This window comes from Acomys russatus, chromosome 32 (assembly GCF_903995435.1).
Source record: "Acomys russatus chromosome 32, mAcoRus1.1, whole genome shotgun sequence".
Taxonomy (NCBI): domain Eukaryota; kingdom Metazoa; phylum Chordata; class Mammalia; order Rodentia; family Muridae; genus Acomys; species Acomys russatus.
Genome location: NC_067168.1, coordinates 35,298,932 through 35,316,288, shown reverse-complemented (window position 1 = coordinate 35,316,288; position 17,357 = coordinate 35,298,932). Strand labels below are relative to the sequence as shown.

Sequence of the window (17,357 nt, the reverse complement as noted above, 5' to 3'; positions counted from 1 at the left end):
CCTCTGCCTCCTGGGTCCTTTAAGCCAGACTACACGCAGCCTTCACTAATGCATTTTTTGGCATGATAGTTATGCCCAGTGCCTAGAAGTCTAAAGCTGGACCCAAGAACTGGAGCACTTGTAGTCCAACTTTCCCTTAAGCTGCACAGGCACATGGGGAAAGCTATGCCAGTTCTACTTTTGTGGAAGAGTGGTAGAGACCCAGCTACACAGTGACCTGGCCACATAAGCATATGGTAGAATATCTGTTTTTGAGGACTGCAAGGTGCTAGACTGGACCACTTTACACAAAGCCAAGACTGTGTCTTGGGTGCAGTGGGTGCAGGCCTGGGTATGGCGCAATACAAGGTAAGGCTTCTCACAAGTTGGGAGGTTCTGCATGCTCCTAGAAAGAATGACAGCATCACTGTATACAATAAACAAAAAGATCTGTATTAGAACATTTACACTCAGGGAAGAAAGAGGTATCTGCATCATCAAATGTGGAATGTTGAAGAAATAGTTAAAATAAATAAAAGACTCTGAGCACGGCTGGGGCTGGCTCAGGCTGGGAGGGGTCAGAGGCCACTGTCTATCAGCTCCAGGCTGCAGAGGCCAACACTTGGCCTTACTGGCCTCCTCCCCGACAGCACAGCTGTAGGGGGGGGGGACGGACACACAGAGTCTCTCAGGTACTGGAGTAGCCAGCAAGCTCACTCCCCACTCTCCTCACTTATCTCTGTGACAATGTCTATCAGGCTCTGGAGCCCAAAGATATAGCCAGCATCCTGGCCCTCATGCACTACACTGTCCTCGCCGTACAGCCTGCAGGTGGTGTGTGCAAAGTCGATCATGCGCACGTCCACTGAGCTGGCACCGATGGGCTTATAGGCATAGGCACCAGCAGACTCATCAGCCGACTCTTCAGAGAGGTCCTCCAAGTCCTCAGCATCTGAGTCCAGGGTTACTTCTGGCCACTCCTTGCCATCATAAATGACCAGTAGGGAACTTGAATAGAAGCGGTAGGATTCCTGTCGTTCCAACACGGCCTTGAGCTCAGTTAGCTTCTTGAGCACAGGGCCCAGGAGCTCCCGGCGCAGGTACCGCCCATTATGGAAGAACTGGAAAAGTGCCTCCTTGAAGCCCTGCACCGAAAGCTTCCGCCCATGGTACTTGTTCATGAACATGAGCTGCCCAGTACCTGCCTGGTACACCTGTGGGAGAGACACCAGCAAGTCAGGGTCAAAGGGCCATCAAGACCTAGACACTGGGAGAGGCAGGGTGCTGTGACTGGCTGATGAGACCCTGTAACCTGAGTGCATCAGTCATAAGGAGCACCCACCAGGACAAGCCCCAACCCTAGGTCCAATCACTGTTCCCCAGCCCCCTATTCTGCAACTAGATCAACAGGGGTGGCTTGACTTTGGATCCTTATATATAGACACATACAGATGGACTCAGCCATCCAGACTAGCCCCTGAGGGCTCAAGTAAGCATACATGCTTTCTTTTTTAAGCAGAAAGAAACAAACTCAGGTAAGGTCAAACCTGAATTTAAAATCATTCATTCACTTATTTGTTTTATTTATTTATTTATTTATTGGTTTTTTGAGACAGGGTTTCTCTGTGTACTCTTGGCTGTCCTGGAACTCACTCTGTAGACCAGGCTATCCTCAAACTCACAGAGATCCACCTGCCTCTGCCTCCCAAGTGCTGGGATTAAAGGCTTGTGCCACCACCGTCTAGCTAAACCTAATTTTTTTTTTTGTTTGTTTTGTTTGTTTTTTGTTTTTCGAGACAGGGTAGCCTTGGCTGTCCTGGACACAGCTTTGTAGACCAGGCTGGCCTCAAGCGCACAGTGATCCACTTTCCTCTGCCTCCTGAGTGCAGGGATTAAAGGCATGCGTCACCACCACCCGGCTAAAAATGTAATCTTTTTATATTCTGGAGATGAGGCAAACTCTCTACCACTGAGCTGTATCTTCAGCCAGCTCAACTCTGTTTTGTTTGGGGAACTAGGTCCTGAAGCCAGAGTCTCATGCGTGCTGAGTGCACTAACAGCTGAGGTGGGTCCCTACCAAATCTGTCTTGTTTTAAATAAAGCAGACTGAGTGTATTAACAGGCGAGTAGGGGAAACTACCTGGAGGAATGTGAAAATTCCAAGGGAGAAATACCTCAAATTTGAACTCTTTGGAGCTTTCAGAATGCTGTACCACAGTGAAGTGACAGCCGCAGGATACCCCAGCAGTGTCTGAGCATACTCCTCACCTGCATGCCACACACGCGCACACCAATGACCGCAGAGGTGCTCTGCTGACACTTTCGGATCTGGTTGGCTGCCTTCTCCTCTGAAGCGTCGTCGCCATGCTGGCGTGTGCCCATCTTCAGGTCTAGGACACAAGGCACCTCATAGCGGGAAGTCAGGTTCTCCAATAAGATGAATTCTGAGTGGTTAAAGACAATACCCCCAAAAAGGGTCTGAACGTAATGGCTCAAGAAGTTCAGGCCCACAGGGCATGCCATCCATTAGCTGCAGTCTCCCATGGAGGGAGTTCAGAGATCCGAGGCACCCACGCTTAGTTTGTCAGAAAACTAGCCTAACTACAGGAGCCAGTGTAGACTCTACACAGGCCTCTAGCCAGGAGCACACACACCATCTTCCCAAACTCAGCATGGAAAAGAGTCTAACAATCTGCCTTTCAATCACAAATCCCGCAGCCTGAAACCTGAACTATGAATAGGGCTATGAAATATATACTTTAATTTAAAAATGTTGGTTTCCTAGTCAAGTCTAGAAGTAGTTTCCGCCCTAGATAGTTTGATGTAGGGTTTTATTGTGTAGCTCTGGCTGGCCTCTTACTTGCAGTGATCCTCATGCCTGTGGAATCATGGGATGGAAGACCATGCCTGCTGTAAGCACCCACACTGCTGCTCCACCATTCCCTACCACACACCAGTGCTGCCCAGAACAGTAATCGGTAAATCCCAGCCCACAACTGCACAGTTTATAACCTAGGAGTGGATTTTATACTTTTGGGGTCTAGAGTTTGGACCCAGGGCCTTGTACCTGCTAGGCAAGTACTCTACTACTGAGCCATAGACCCAGCTTTCCTTTTCTCTTTCTTTATAAACAGAGCCTCACTATGTAGCCCTAGCTGGCCCGAAACCAACAGATTCACTTGCATCTGCCTCCTTAGTGCTAAGATTAAAGCACATGCTACTGTACCAACCTAATTTTTTTTCTTAAGATTTCTAGCCAGCATAGTGGTGTACAACTTTAATCTTTATCTCCAGGAGGCAAGAGAAGAGTACTGCTCTGAGTTCAAGGCCATCCTGACCTATGTAGTGAACTCTAGAACATCCAGAACCACATATAGACCCTGTCTCAAAGAAAAAAAAAAAGGGAAGAAAGAAAAGAGGTCTGGAGAGATGGCTCAGAGGTTAAGAGCACCAGCTGCTCTTCCAAAGGTCCTGAGTTCAATTCCCAGCAACCACATGGTGGCTCACAACCACCCATAATGAGATCTGGTGCCCTCTTCTGGCATGCAGGTGTACATGCAGGCAGAGCACTGTATATATATATATATAATAAATAAATACTTTATGGGTATGTATGCACAGGTTCATGCATGTGTACATATGTATGGAAAGCAGAGGTTGAAACTGTTGTCTTCTTCAATCACTTTCCACCTTATTTTTTGTTGTTGTTGTTGTTGTTGTTTTTTTGAGACAGGATCTCTCGGTGTTAGGCTTGGCTGTCCTAGACTCACTTTGTAGACCAGGCTGGCCTTGAACTCACAGCGATCCACCTGCCTCTGCCTCCTGAGTGCTGGGATTAAAGGCGTGCGCCACCACGCCCGGCCTTCCACCTTATTTTTTTGAGACAGGGTTGGGAGGCAGAGGTAGGAGGCCAGCCTGATCTATAAAGCGAGTTCCAGAATAGCCAAGGTTACACAGAGAAATGCTGTCTCAAAAAACAAAACAAAACAAAAAACCCACAAGTGTCAGCTGGGTATATGCAGATAGTCATGGCATGAGACTGATTCAAGTAAGTCAACTTCTGAGTGACAAGCACCAAGAAATTCTATTTTTAACATTTTTTCCTAGTTTAAAAAAAAAAATTCTGAGCCAGGTGGTGATGGCGCACGCCTTTAATCCCAGCACTCAGGAGACAGAGGCAGGTGGATCTCTGTGAGTTCGAGGCCAGGCTGGTCTACAAAGTGAGTCCAGGACAACCACGGATACACAGAGAAACCTTGTCTCAAAAAAACAAACAAGGGGCTGGAGAGATGGCTCAGTGGTTAAGAGCGCCACCTGCTCTTCCAGAGGTCATGAGTTCAATTCCCAGCAACCACATGGTAGCTCACAACCATCTATAATGTAATCTGATACCCCTCTTCTGCAGATAAAGCACTCATATACAATAAATAAAAATAAAATAAAATAACAAATGAAACAAAAAACTCCAAAAACCAAACAAACAAAAAACTTGAGGAATTTCAACCTATAAGCAGAAAGGAAAAAAAAAAAAAACTCCAAAGGGCGGACAGGGGAAGCACTGAGGTGGTTCCGTGGGTGACCACATGAGGGAGAGAACAGACTCCTACAAGTTGTTCTCCTACCTGTACACACACTGTGTATACCCCTGACCCCAGCCAAATCCCAACCCTGAGTTGGATTCCCAAAATTGCAAAAAAAAAAAAAAAAAAAAAAAAAACAAAGTGTGGGGCCAGGGAATGATAATTTAATGGGAAGATCCTGGTACTCTCTTTGTGAACAACTTATACGGCAGACTCACTCCTCTCAACTGGTGCAGGTTAAAATCTGTGATACGTTCTGCAAGAATCTGCAAATAGGGACCAACAGCAGCCTCTTGGCCACCTGGGCTAAAGCTTATCCAGCACAAGATGGCTTTTCCATGAGCTTCTCACAGAACCTCTTATTCTCCCTTACCTCAACTCTGAGGCCAGGCTCTCTTCCATAGGGAGGCACCAGCTGCACAGTTACCACACATGGTGCCCTGAGCACAGCTCTAACAGAGGTGATTAGCCATAGCTAAGACAGGTTAGGTGGCTCTGTGGGTAACACACCTGCCACCAAGTCTGATGACCTGAATTCAATCCTTGGAACCTTCTTGGTGGAAGAAGAGAGCTGACTCCTGACCTTCTCATGGATGCTGTGGTTCATGCAGGAGAGCATGCATCCCCACACCCGTAAACGGAACACTTTAGGTAGGTGTAGTGGCAAACGTCTGTAACCCCAGGAGCAGCAAAAGAGTGCTCTAGTCCTGCTGGGCTATACAGAGACCCTGCAACCACAAACCAACCAGCTGCCCAACTTCTCTCTTCAAGCCCTCCTCGCTTCCTCTCCACCCTCCTCCCAGGGTAGAGGCGCCTTGTGGAAAGGATACTGTACTGGTTCCGATGCTTTGCATTCTCCTTCATCCTTTGTAACTGCTGTTGATGGCATTTCATGCTCCAAGGGTTATAGTGTTTAAGCTGGGAACTTATATTTCCTTTTTTTTCTACACTGTAGTATAAGACTTCAGATTTCTTTAGCCATTCAAATTCTTCTTCTAACTTATGGCTATAAAGAAATAAGAATTCAATAAATCATATTATCAAAATTAAATGTGAAGTAGTGAAGAAACTTTCAAAAATGATGGAAATTCATGTGCAATGTACATATGCGTCCCACACTCATTAGCTATTTCAATGGGCTCATTTTAACACGTGTGCACTTGTATAAAGTTCATTGAAAATTTCAAAGAGGAACAGCCTACACCAATTCTACAGCAAGATGCCAGCAATGGCTTTTCTACCCAGGTCATGAGGCAGGCAGATGTCATTCCCCCTTTCAGGGCACGGTGACCCCTGGTCTGGTACACGAGGTCCCCTGACTCTAGAGATGGGAAAAGCAAAGTGAAACTGCATTGAATGAGTTCAGTCTCCTTCCCCACAGTACAGGTCCTGCCAACCTGGGGGTCTTCCAAGGCCCTGCGCACACGGGTCTTAACTTTTGTAGAGGCTGACTGATCACTGTGTCTCCCACCATTAACAAGTAACCTGAGGGAAAGGGATGGCTCCAGTCGGCCTGTGGCCTGGCACAAAGCAATTGTAGAAGGAATGAGTCAATTTCCTTTACAGCTGCCACTTCAGCTGTTTATGCAAAATGGCATGTTCTAACCCAGAGCCAATTAGAGGCACCAGACATGTGGGACAAGCTACTGAGTCACTCCCAGGTCTACCATGAGTTCTTGGCTACAGGGAACCAGGCTATGCCACCCCCAACACTTGCTTTCAGTTTTCACCCACCTCTTCATCTTCTCCTCTTTCCGGTGCTGGCGTACCCAATCCTTGGGATTCTTTTCTGTTTCTAAGACATGATGTTTTTTGTTTGTCCATCTCAGCAGCTTACTTTTTGGTTCACAGTCTGAATTGTCTACAGTGCCCACAGTTCCATGGTCCCCCTTTAATGGATATGCTATTAAACACAAGTTCCTGTCTTCGTCTTCTTCAAAGCACACTGACACCACACCTGAAATGGGGGTGAGCAGCAGAAAGGACTTTTAATTCCACAGAAAAATGCATTCTAGCGACATGATTGTAACATTTGTTTTGTTTCTTACCCTGTTCCTTAGTGTCTATGTTGCCAGAGGCCCCAAACTCATCTGCAAACCTAACAAATATCAAAACAGCTAGAAAAAAAGTGACACCATACAAGACAAGCAATTAGGGAGCAAACATGGCCGAGAGGCTCCCTCTCTAATGCACTCAACAAGGGAAAGCAAGGGCCAAAGAATTACAAGACACATTTTTCCATTATTGAAAATGTTTATTAATTTTTATGTAACTCTTCTAATCCCGAGAGACACAAAAACATTGCTCTAGATGTTATGCCCTAAACAGAAACTCCGACAACCTAGAGGCTTGCTTTAAAGCAGAGCCTGAATGCAAGGGAACACAGGTGTGGCCTCAGGTGGAGGCGCTGAGGGGTGAGGGAAGACTGGGCAAGCAAAGCAAAATAAAGCAGCCAACAATCCACACAGCACAGACGCCCTGGCAAAGGCACCCACATGGTGGGCGAGCCAAGCCTTTGTCCTTCTCAGTTATGCATTTATTGGTTTTTTGTAGTTTGTGTCACAAGAACAAAATGAACACCAGCAGATGAGGGGGAGAAACACAGACACATGGTAGCCGTGAAAGCAGCTCTCCCTTTTGGAGTCTCTAGGACCTGCCCCGTGTAACTGGACAGTCTCTGAGGAAGGGGCTGTCAGGTGGGAGCACTTCAGCGGTGCCGACGAGCGCCTTACAGCCGACTGGCTGAACACCTTTCCTCCTAGGCCTCTCTGCCCCACGATCACTCAATCTGCTCAGTCTTTGCTGCCCGCCCGCTTGCTTGCTGCAGGGGAATGAATGCTCAGAGAGAGACGACACTTCTGAGGTGGCCCCAGCTCTGGGCGCAGAGGAGCGAGAAGGGGGGTGTCTGGGGACCACACTTCCCTGTGGGCATAAGGAAGGACCAAGGGGGTAAAAATGGGGCAGGGGTGGCCAGCTAACAAGGGAACTTTGGCTTTGTCCTGGAAAAAATAACAGAAAAGGACCAAGTGAGGGTCCCCAACACCCCCAGTCCCACCACATGCATTTCCAAGTAGAGAGAGGTGACCCAGTCCACCCTGTCTTAAAGAACACTGTTTCAGTTGTCCCAGGGGAATCTAAGTTGTTCTAGTCTTCTTTATACCTGGTAATGCGCATTTTAAATTAATTTCTTAATGAGTTCTCTTCTGATTTATAAAAGGTTACCCCACTCCCCAGAAAAGACCACACCATGCTGGCAATTGATGGTCCCTCAAAGCGTATCATTATAGAAAGAGTCACTACACGTGAATCAAAGGGTTGCCTTCACAGAGCAATCCTGAGCACATTCTGTAACAGCAAAGGGCTGGAGCTAATCAGCACAATCCTCCCACTCCTGCGTTCCATCTGACTCAACCCCGCTCCGGGCCTACCTAATCACCAGGGCTTCTGGTTTCCTGGAGGACAAAAAGCAGGCAGGCAGCAAGAATTCTGGGTTAAATCTTCCTAGTCTTCCCGAACTGTCCCCGTATGGGGACTATGGGTTACCTTGAGCAAGAGACAGCTGAATATAAAAAATAACTATACTTCTACCAAAAATACACTCAAAGCAAATCCAGAAAACAAAACAATTGAGCAATCTTACCAGGGCTTGAAAACTGAGGGTGTGAGGTGCTGGGCTGAGGGCCAAGAGGAGGAGAAGGGAAAACAAACAGGTAAATGGGAAGGGGTGATGGCTCCCAAGACTGCTTCCAGGGCCTTCCACTGCCAAACTCACTCACGCCTCACCAGCCTGGCCACCCCTCTAGCAGCTGGGGGCTCACCTTTGTACTGGGGAGTGAATTTGCGCATCTCAGCTGGGAGAGTCTCGTAGAACTGATGCTCCCTTGGAACCAGGGGCTTGCACAGAGTTGTCTCGTTGAATCGGAGAACGCACGAGTGGCCCCCAACCTGGTGGACAAAGGGCTCCAGCAGGACGCCCTTGGTGCGGGGCTCCACGTCCATGGTCCTGAAGGCTGGGCTCATCCTCCGGACACAGGCAGCAGGGAGAAAGGGGAGGCAGCGGGGTCCAGCGGCCAGCGCGTCCTCGGTTTACTGTCTGTCTTTACGTCCGGGACACTCTGGCGGAAGCAAACACAATGACATGAGGTTTTGAAGTGGCCAGGGAACCGCCTTACAGTCAGTTACCAGCTTTCTCAGCAGGAAGACAAACAGCCTGAGCTCACACAAGGTTCCGCCCACACAGCCTACCCCTGCCCCGCCTTCCTCCAGAAAAGACAAACACTGGGAGAGGGAGGGAGAATAGGGGTGCGGCAGATACTGAGGAGCAAAGACTGGGCTCCAGGGGCCCCTAAACCGCCAAACCCGCCCACCACAGCATTAGAAAGCCACTACAGCAGTCAAAACACAAAGCCACGATGGCGTAAAAGCACAATTTCCAGTACAGTATTTTCTAATTAAGGTTGTCACACTTAAAGGTAAATGGTGCCTAAGTTATTCTAATTATATTTTTATAAAGTGGATTTTAATACAGGGAAAACCAACTTACGCATTGTTTAATAAGATGTACTCCCTTCAGGGTGTCCACAAACAATACCCCTTGCCCAAAGCCAAAGGCAAGCCTCATTAACCTTATTAGCAGTGGAGCGCTGAACCTGCTTTAATGATTAACGTCTGTATCTAAAAACAACCGATGGAAGTTGGCTGAGTCCATTAAAAAGATACACAGTGTTCTAGGTCACCAACTATTTTATCAGCTCTATCCTGATGGCTAAAGGCTGAGGCACAGCTTTAAACCAAAGCTGTGTTCCTGGAACAATCAGGGCTCTTTCATCCACCAGAGTGTGGTCCTTAGATCTGTCTGCCTGGTCACCCACAGCCACACACAGCACACAGCACACAGCATGTACTCAGGTAGCTGTTTGAGGGCAGGTCAGGCTAGTTGTTTCCTGACTACAACTGACAACGGCAGGTGTTCTCATCACTCCATTACACATCACCTTCCAGGGGCTGCTCAGAGACCTGGCTGGTGAACTCCAGTTTCCAGGATTTCCCCCAGAACTGGGAGTAATAACAAAGAGCTCGCTGCAGGTGTACCCACTGTGCTCTCCCACGGGTAAGCACCCACCACGGCACAGGCCTGTTACTGCACTTCTGACTCCGCCCTCAGCAGACTTTGTACGAGATGGATACCACTCTCTTAAAAATTTATATGGGAGGGTAGGGAACATCCAGAAGGAGTGCAGAAGGTGAGCCATAGCTCCCAAAGGCACCCTGGAGGCTACTGATGGGCTCCCCAACACAACTTCCTCTGGCACCTAAAGTCTCAGGTACTCCTGCCCAGGTCTGGCCTTCCTAGCATTCACACAGGACATTAACTTGTCCCATGAGTGCTCGCATTCAAAACGTTGTCCAGGACTCCCGTTGTAGACCAGGCTAGCCTCAAACTCGTAAGAGATACACCTGCCTCTGCCTCTCGAGTCCGTGTGCCACCACACCTGGCTTCCCATTTTTCTATTTTCTACCTGAGTAGCATCTTTCCGGAGAGATTTAGTTAGTGTCAATGTTTTATCTTTTTTGTTGGTGGTGGTGGTCATTTCTTCCTTTCAGAGAGAACTTAACTGTGAACTCAACAATAATAAATTCATAAACTTTCCTATATGGAAACAGAGATCCAAGGGTCCTGATCTCACCTGACATTACCTCTCGGACTCTAAGAATGCATACACTGTCTGACACAGTTTGAGCTTGCAATAGCAACGAAGTCTAACCTATTCCAGTGTTCTCTTCCCCACAAGGCAAGTGTTATTCAGGCTCAAAAGATAAAAAGAACACACACACCCTAGCATTGCAACCACCACTCTTCAAATGACGGGGCTCTGCTCTGCCTCAGCACTCAAGCTTTCTGTTTCTGTGGATGCACAGAGAAAGCAATGTCAAAGGAGAGCTACTGAGTCACGCCAGCCTGTCAGCACCACACAGGGCAGGACCACACTCTTTAAACAGAGTACAACCTGCTCCCCAGTGCCCAGGCCTTGGGAACATGATCCAACATCTCTGTCAAGATATAAAACTGCCTTTGCTCCAGGAGCAATGCTAGGCACCAGGCAGCCCCAGAGTTGAGAGGCCAGGGCAGGAAAACTTCCACAAATTTAAGGCCTGTTTGAACTAAACTGGATTTTTCAAGTCTTTTGAAACCACTTTTCAAAAAAGAGATGGCTCAGCATACCTTTCTTCCAAAAAGCCACATACCGGTGGAAGATGAGAGACTCCATAGAATTGCCCTCCTGACGTCTACACCTGCATCCACACAAGCATCCACACACGAGCCATTGTTAAACATCCCCGCCAACGGACTAGAGCAATAACAAAGTCAAACCGAGTACTTGAACCCACTGGAATGTGGGAAATCATGCCTGTAATCCCAGTGCTGGGGAGGCTGAGACAGCACGATTCTTAGCATTCAATGGCCGGACTGACCTATGGATTCTATACTCATGTGCACCTGTACACACACACATGCTCCCATATAAGCATGCATACACACACACACACACACACACACACACACACACACACTCTGCATGCTGTTCCCTAAATGTAGTCAACTAAGAAAAGTATCTTTCCAGGTATCTCTCTCCATCTACCCCTCCAATGGAAAACTTCAAATGGTTCCATGGTATCTCTGTACAGTGTGGTCCACTGGTGCAGACAGAGGCTGAAAGGCCCAGCATCTTAGGTCTCCAAAGTGTGCATTAATTGCTAGACATAATATGGCAACTTTGCCGCCACCTCAACCTAACTAACTCCCGTCTCCCCACCCCTCTTTCTGAGACAGGGTTTCTCTGTGTAGCAGTTGTCCTGGCCCTCACTATGTAGAGCTGGCTATCCTTGAACTCACAGAGATTCACTTGCCTCTGCTTTCCAAGTGCTGGGATTAAAGGCGTGCACCACACCTAGCTTCACCCAACTCTTGAAGTTCATGTACAGTGATGTTCCCAAGAGAATCATCTTGGGTAGATATAGGAAAAATAAAGCTCATTCTTGCCTGAGCCAAATCTGATGACAGAGAAGCCTCCCAAATGTTGAGGTGGAATGGGGAAACCAGTTAGCCTGTGAAGTGGACCAGATTTCTTTGCCACTGACTCCAATCCTTGGTTCCCTTCCTCCTTTGGGGATCATTTTCTGGTCTGTAAAATGAGGCTTTGAGTAGACTCTGTTCCTCCAGTTGTAACCAAACAAGTGAATAGTAATTGGTAGCTTTTTTTTTTTTTTTTTTTTTTTTTGGTAAACGTTTCACATAAGGTAAGCTCTATTCTGCAATTCTTTTGCTTCAATTATGTTTAATTTCAAAACATGAATTTAAGAGTGACTTCACTGTGCAAGGTCTCACACTTTGCAGCAGTAAGAAGGGGCTTCTAAGTACTCTGTGCTATCCAAGCCTTACAAAGCCCATCAACTTTTCCCCTTAAGACCTCAGAAGAGGGGCTGGAGAGATGGCTCAGTGGTTAAGAGCACTGCCTGCCCTTCCAAAGGACCCAGGTTCAATTCCCAGCACCCACATGGCAGCTCACAACTGTCTGTAACTCCAAGATCTGACACACATAAATTAAATAAAATATTAAAAAAAAAAAAAAAAAAAAGACCTCAGAAGAAAGAAACGCCCATGCCAGGTGTGGTGGCGCATACCTGTAATCCCAGCACTTGGGAGGCAGAGGCAGGCAGATCTCTGTGAGTTCAAGGCCAGCCTGGTCTACTACAAAGTGAGTCCAAGACAGCCAAGGTGAGAAACCCTGTCTCGAAAATCAGAAAGAAAGAAAAAGAAAGCAGAAACTCCGCTTCCCTTGGCTCTCTCTGCTCCACATGCAGTCTGAGTAAGATGTTACTAATTTTTTTCTCCAATACAGCAGTTTTGCTATATAACCTAAAACTTTGGGCAATCTTCCTGCCTCAGACTCTGAAATGCTGTGTAGTTATAGGTATGCGCCCCTGTGCTCAGTCTGTTAGTGATTTAGGAACATCCAAAGACTAAGGGTCAGGTCTTCGGGAGCTTCAGATCAGCAATGGTTATTGCAAAGCTCTTAGAATCTAGAGAAACCAAGAAAACATACAAAATCTTAGTTTCTGATTTAGCAGCTGTGTTAGCTTTCCACATTGGCTCACAGTTCTGTGACAACAGAGTAAATGCAGAATATGGCATGTCCTAGAACAGGACATACAATACAATAAGCCCCACAGCCACCCCAAGATCAATTAACCATCAATTTAAGGATCAGCTTAAACAGCACCTTATCATTCTTAACTTTCGTTTGTTTTTGTTTTTGGTTTGTTTTTTTTTGTTTGTTGTTGTTGTTTGTTTTATACTGCAAGTTAAACACCAGAGACTGAAGCCCCTGGGCTCTTAGCTCACTCGTTCAGAATTTACTTAATGAGACAACAGTGGGGCCCACAGGAGCCACTTACTCTGTCTCAAGAAAAGCCCCAGGGTCAACTAGTCACCCAGGACTGTGTAAGATGCCATGGCCTCATAGTACAAAACAACCCTTTCCATTCAAATCTCCGTGAGTCCTAGGGGCACCACTGACATCCGCTCCCTAGGGGCACCTCTGACATCCGCTCCCTAGGGGCACCTCTGACATCTGCTCTGCACAGCTGTCACACTGTCCACAGCTACACAAGCAGGGACGGTCGCTGAGGCTTTCCTACACTGGTACACAAACCACAGTGACAGAAAGAGCTAAGCAGTCACTAACAGGCCAGACTGAGGCCCCAGACACTTCCAAGAGTGGTAGCTTGAAGAGCATGTGACTGGGATAAATCTGCCAAGAACTCATCAATTCATGGATTTAAAATTGCCTCTCTTGGGCTGGAGAGACGGCTCAGAAGTTAAGAGCACTGGCTGCTCTTCTACATGGCAGCTCACAACTGTCTGTAACTTCAGTTCCAGGGGATCTGACACTCTCACACCAATGCATATAAAGTAAAGTTAAATTAAAAAACAACAACAACAACAACAACAACAACAACAACAAAAAGCCAGACAGTGGTGGAGCACACCTTTAATCCCAACACTTGGGAGGCAGAGGCAGGCGGATCGCTGTGAGTTCCAGGCCAGCCTGGTCTACAGAGTCCAGAACAGCCAAGGGTACACAGAGAAACCCTGTCTTGAAAAACCAAAAACAAAACACACCAACCAACCAACAAAACAAAAAAACAAACAAATATATATATAAAGTCTCTTTGCCTGACAGTGTTTGCGCACACCTTGCACGCCTTTAATCCCAGCACTCGGGAGGCAGAGACAGATGGATCTCTATGAGCGTGAGGCCAGCCTGGTACAGAGTTTCATTGAATATCTTCAGTCACATACATCAACGTAAGCCTTTTTCAGACGTGTGTGTGTGTGTGTGTGTGTGTGTGTGTGTGTTGCCCAGGCTAGCTTTTTTTTTTTTTTTTTTTTTTTTTTTTTTTTTTGGTTTTTTGAGACAGGGTTTCTCTGTGTAGCCTTGGCCATCCTGGACTCACTTTGTAGACCAGGCTGGCCTCGAACTCAACAGCGATCCACCTGCCTCTGCCTCGTCTTTTTTTTTTTTTTCCCGAGACAGTGTTTCTCTGTGTAGCCTTGGCTGTCCTGGACTCACTTTGTAGACCAGGCTGGCCTCGAACTCACAGCGACCTGCCTGCCTCTGCCTCCCGAGTGCTGGGATTAAAGGCGTGCGCCACCACGCTCGGCTCCCAGGCTAGCTTTGAATTCACAATCCTTTAGAATAGCTTAGCCAGGATCAGAAATATATACCACCACATCCAGCTTTCAACTCACTATGCAAGGGTCAAATATTGGCTTTTCCTATCCACAATTTCCTCATTAATCTGAGTCTTGAGAGAAGAGGATGTCCTGCTGTACTGCCCATGATGGCCTCAAACTGGGATCAAGTGATCCTCTAGCTTGAGCCTCTGGATCGCTGTGAGATCGAGGCCAGCCTGATCTACAAAGCGAGTCCACAACAGTCAAGGCTACACAGAGAAACCTTGTCTCAAAAAAACAAAAACAAAAACAAAAAGCTGGGCGTGATGGTGCACACCTTTAATCCCAGCACTGGGGAGGCAGAGGCAGGCAGATTGCTGTGAGTTCCAGGCCAGCCTGGTCTACAAAGCAAGTTCAGGACAGCCAAGGCTACACAGAGAAACGGTTTTGAAAAACAAAAAAATAAAGGGGCTGGAGAGATGGCTTAGTGGTTAAGAATACTGTCTGCTCTTCCAGAGGACCCATGTTGAATTCCCAGCACCCATATGGAAGGTCACAACTGTCTGTAACTCCAAGACCTGACACCTTTCACACAGACATACCTGCAGGCTAAATACCAATGCTCATAAAATAAAAATAATAAAAAAATAAAAAATAAAATAAAATGTCACTCTGTCCCAGACACACTCAGCTATGCACCTTGTTTTGTTTTCTTCTCCTTGCTTGTCAACACATAACACTATTTATATTGTCTGTCTCTTTTTCTCATCTCTGCTTGAAAACAAATTCTGTAAGCTAGGATTTTAAAAATTGTTTTGAGATAGAATCTCTCTACACAGCCTTGGTGGGCCTAGAACTCGATGTACAAACCAGGCCAGCCTGAAACTTAAAGATTTCTGTTTGCTTTTGCCTCAATGTGTGGGATCAAATGTGTGCCAGAATTTTTTACAAAAATATCTATTTTCTATGTATGAATTGCTTGTGTGTCTGCATCACATGCAGGCACAGACGCTACAAGAGGGTGTTTCATCTTCTGGGACTGGAGTTACAGAGGGTTGTGAGCCATCACGTGGATGCTGGGAATTGAACCTTGGTCCTGTGGAAAAGCAGCCAGTGCTCTTAACTGCTGAGCCATCTCTACAGCCTCAGACATGAAATGGTTTTGGCTCTTCGGTTTACTCGTGAATCTCCAGAATACAAAACAAACAACAAAACTCAGCAGCACAGAATAGATGCTGTCTCAAGTCACTACTACATCTTGTGACTATCATCACAGACCATCAGGATGCAGAAGACCCCACAAGTGTGTCATCTAAACTCACAGCAACCATGCATTGAGCACAGCTGTTAAAGTAAGGCATGCTACACACTTTACAAATACGCTCCAAGCACAGACAGAGTTGTTCTGCACGCATTACTGCCACCTTATCAGGTCTGCACTAACTAAAGTTCAACATAGGCACATGCACCTGAACACTCGCCTAGGACCTGCTGCTCTGGAAACTTTCCATAGAATCAAAACCTGAGCTCTTTGGTGTTTGGTTTTAAGACAGGATCTCACTTGTAATTCTGGCTGTCCTCAAACCGAAACCCACTATGTGGACCAAACTGGCTTCAAACTGAGAATTCTATCTGCCTCTGTCCACCACCTGACCCCCCACTCCAAGCACCCAGAGTAAAGATACGCACCACTACAGCTGGTTGGTTTTGGTTTTTAAGACATTTTTATTTATATATTTATTTGTTTGTTTGTTTCTGAGACAGGGTTCCTCTGTGTAACCCTCGCTGTCCTGGGCTCACTCTATCAAACTCAGAGATCTACCTGCTGCTGCCTCCTGAGTGCTGGGACTAAAGGTGTACACCATCACTGCCCAGAGACTTTTTTACTGTTTGAGGCAGTCTCACTGTGTAGCCTGGCTGGCCTTAAGCTTGCAGTGATCCTCCTGCCCCGTCTTCCTTGTGCTCGGATTGTAAGTATATGCTATCACAGCTGGCCAAAACCCAAACTCTTTTTTACTTTTTAAAAAAATTTATTATGTATATGGTAGCCTGCATGTATGCTTGCACACCAGAAGAGGGCACCGGATCTCACTATAGATGGTTGTGAGCCACCATGTGGTTGCTGGGAATTGAACTCAGGACCTCTGGAAGAGCAGACAGTGCTCTTAACCGCTGAACCATCTCTCCAGCCCCCCAAAATCCAAACTCTTAATGCTATGACAACTAACCTTTTAGAAAAATCTTTCTTGTGGAAAATCAAGCAAAACAATTGTTCAGTAGAGTCACATCTTAGAATGTGATTGTGACATTCCTATTCCATTACAGTTTAACACAAACTAGTATTCAGAAATTCTTTATTAATCACAAAGATTCAAGGAGATCAGGCTGTTCTCCTATCACTGAAAGACAATCATATTTTGCAGTTAACCCAGTGCTATGAGCTGTTCCCAGGTATATACAGCAAGCCTGTCCAACAGTAAGTCCGCCACACAGCCTGAGGCTAGGTGTCTCATCTCATTACCCGGGTCTCCATGGAGGCTGGGCAACTAACGGAATACAGTCCATTAATGAATATAAAGAAGGGATGTTAGCAACCTTTAGGCACGAAGGGCACATGCCTATACTCCAAGCATTTGGGAGTCAGAAACAAGGACTGACACGTTTGCCCACCAAGCAGAGATACAGGTTACAAAGTAGGACATATTCTCAAGACAAAATACACAAAAATGCTACATAATCTCTATTGTTTGAACTATAAAGACTCAGAAAAAAGTACCAGCTAGCAGGGTGTGGTAGCACAGGCCTCTCTAATCCTACTCTCAGAAGGTGAAGACAGAAGATCGAGAGTCATGGCCATCCTGAAACAAGTGGCCAGTCTGGGCTACATACCATGACCCAATCTCAAAAAACAAGAAAAAGAAAGGAAAAGAAGAAAGGAGGGGAAGAGGAGAGGAGAAAGGGAGGGAGGGAGGGAGGGAGGGAGGGAGGGAGGGAGGGAGGGAGGCAGAAGAGGTAGTTATCAGCTCTGTCACAAGGAACTGTCATTTAAAATGCTGAAA

At 46.6% G+C, this 17,357-nt stretch overlaps 1 protein-coding gene across 2 annotated transcripts; it reads right to left on the bottom strand.

Moving 5' to 3' along the window:
• Positions 1-663: 663 nt before the first annotated feature.
• Positions 664-8,666, bottom strand: Ip6k2 (inositol hexakisphosphate kinase 2). 2 transcript variants are annotated; one of them, XM_051140348.1, is made up of 5 exons: positions 8,378-8,666; positions 6,294-6,516; positions 5,390-5,565; positions 2,248-2,423; positions 664-1,193 (listed from the first exon to the last, which is right to left on the bottom strand). In XM_051140348.1, exons 1-5 carry the CDS (start codon positions 8,577-8,579, stop codon positions 693-695), a joined length of 1,278 nt encoding a protein of 425 aa, XP_050996305.1. In that variant the 5' UTR covers positions 8,580-8,666; the 3' UTR covers positions 664-692. The 2 variants fall into 2 exon arrangements, with proteins under 2 accessions (XP_050996305.1, XP_050996306.1); XM_051140349.1 differs by lacking the exons at positions 664-1,193; positions 2,248-2,423; positions 5,390-5,565; positions 6,294-6,516 and adding an exon at positions 6,523-7,826.
• Positions 8,667-17,357: the final 8,691 nt, after the last annotated feature.

Excerpts from the sequence above, each read along its gene's own strand:
- Ip6k2 (XM_051140348.1), bottom strand. The coding sequence starts at position 8,579 with ATGAGCCCAGCCTTCAGGACCATGGACGTGGAGCCCCGCACCAAGGGC. Across the intron at positions 6,517-8,377 it reads ATTCACTCCCCAGTACAAAG|GTGTGGTGTCAGTGTGCTTT; the intron begins GTGAGCCCCCAG and ends CCCCCATTTCAG. Across the intron at positions 5,566-6,293 it reads AAAGAGGAGAAGATGAAGAG|CCATAAGTTAGAAGAAGAAT; the intron begins GTGGGTGAAAAC and ends ATTTCTTTATAG.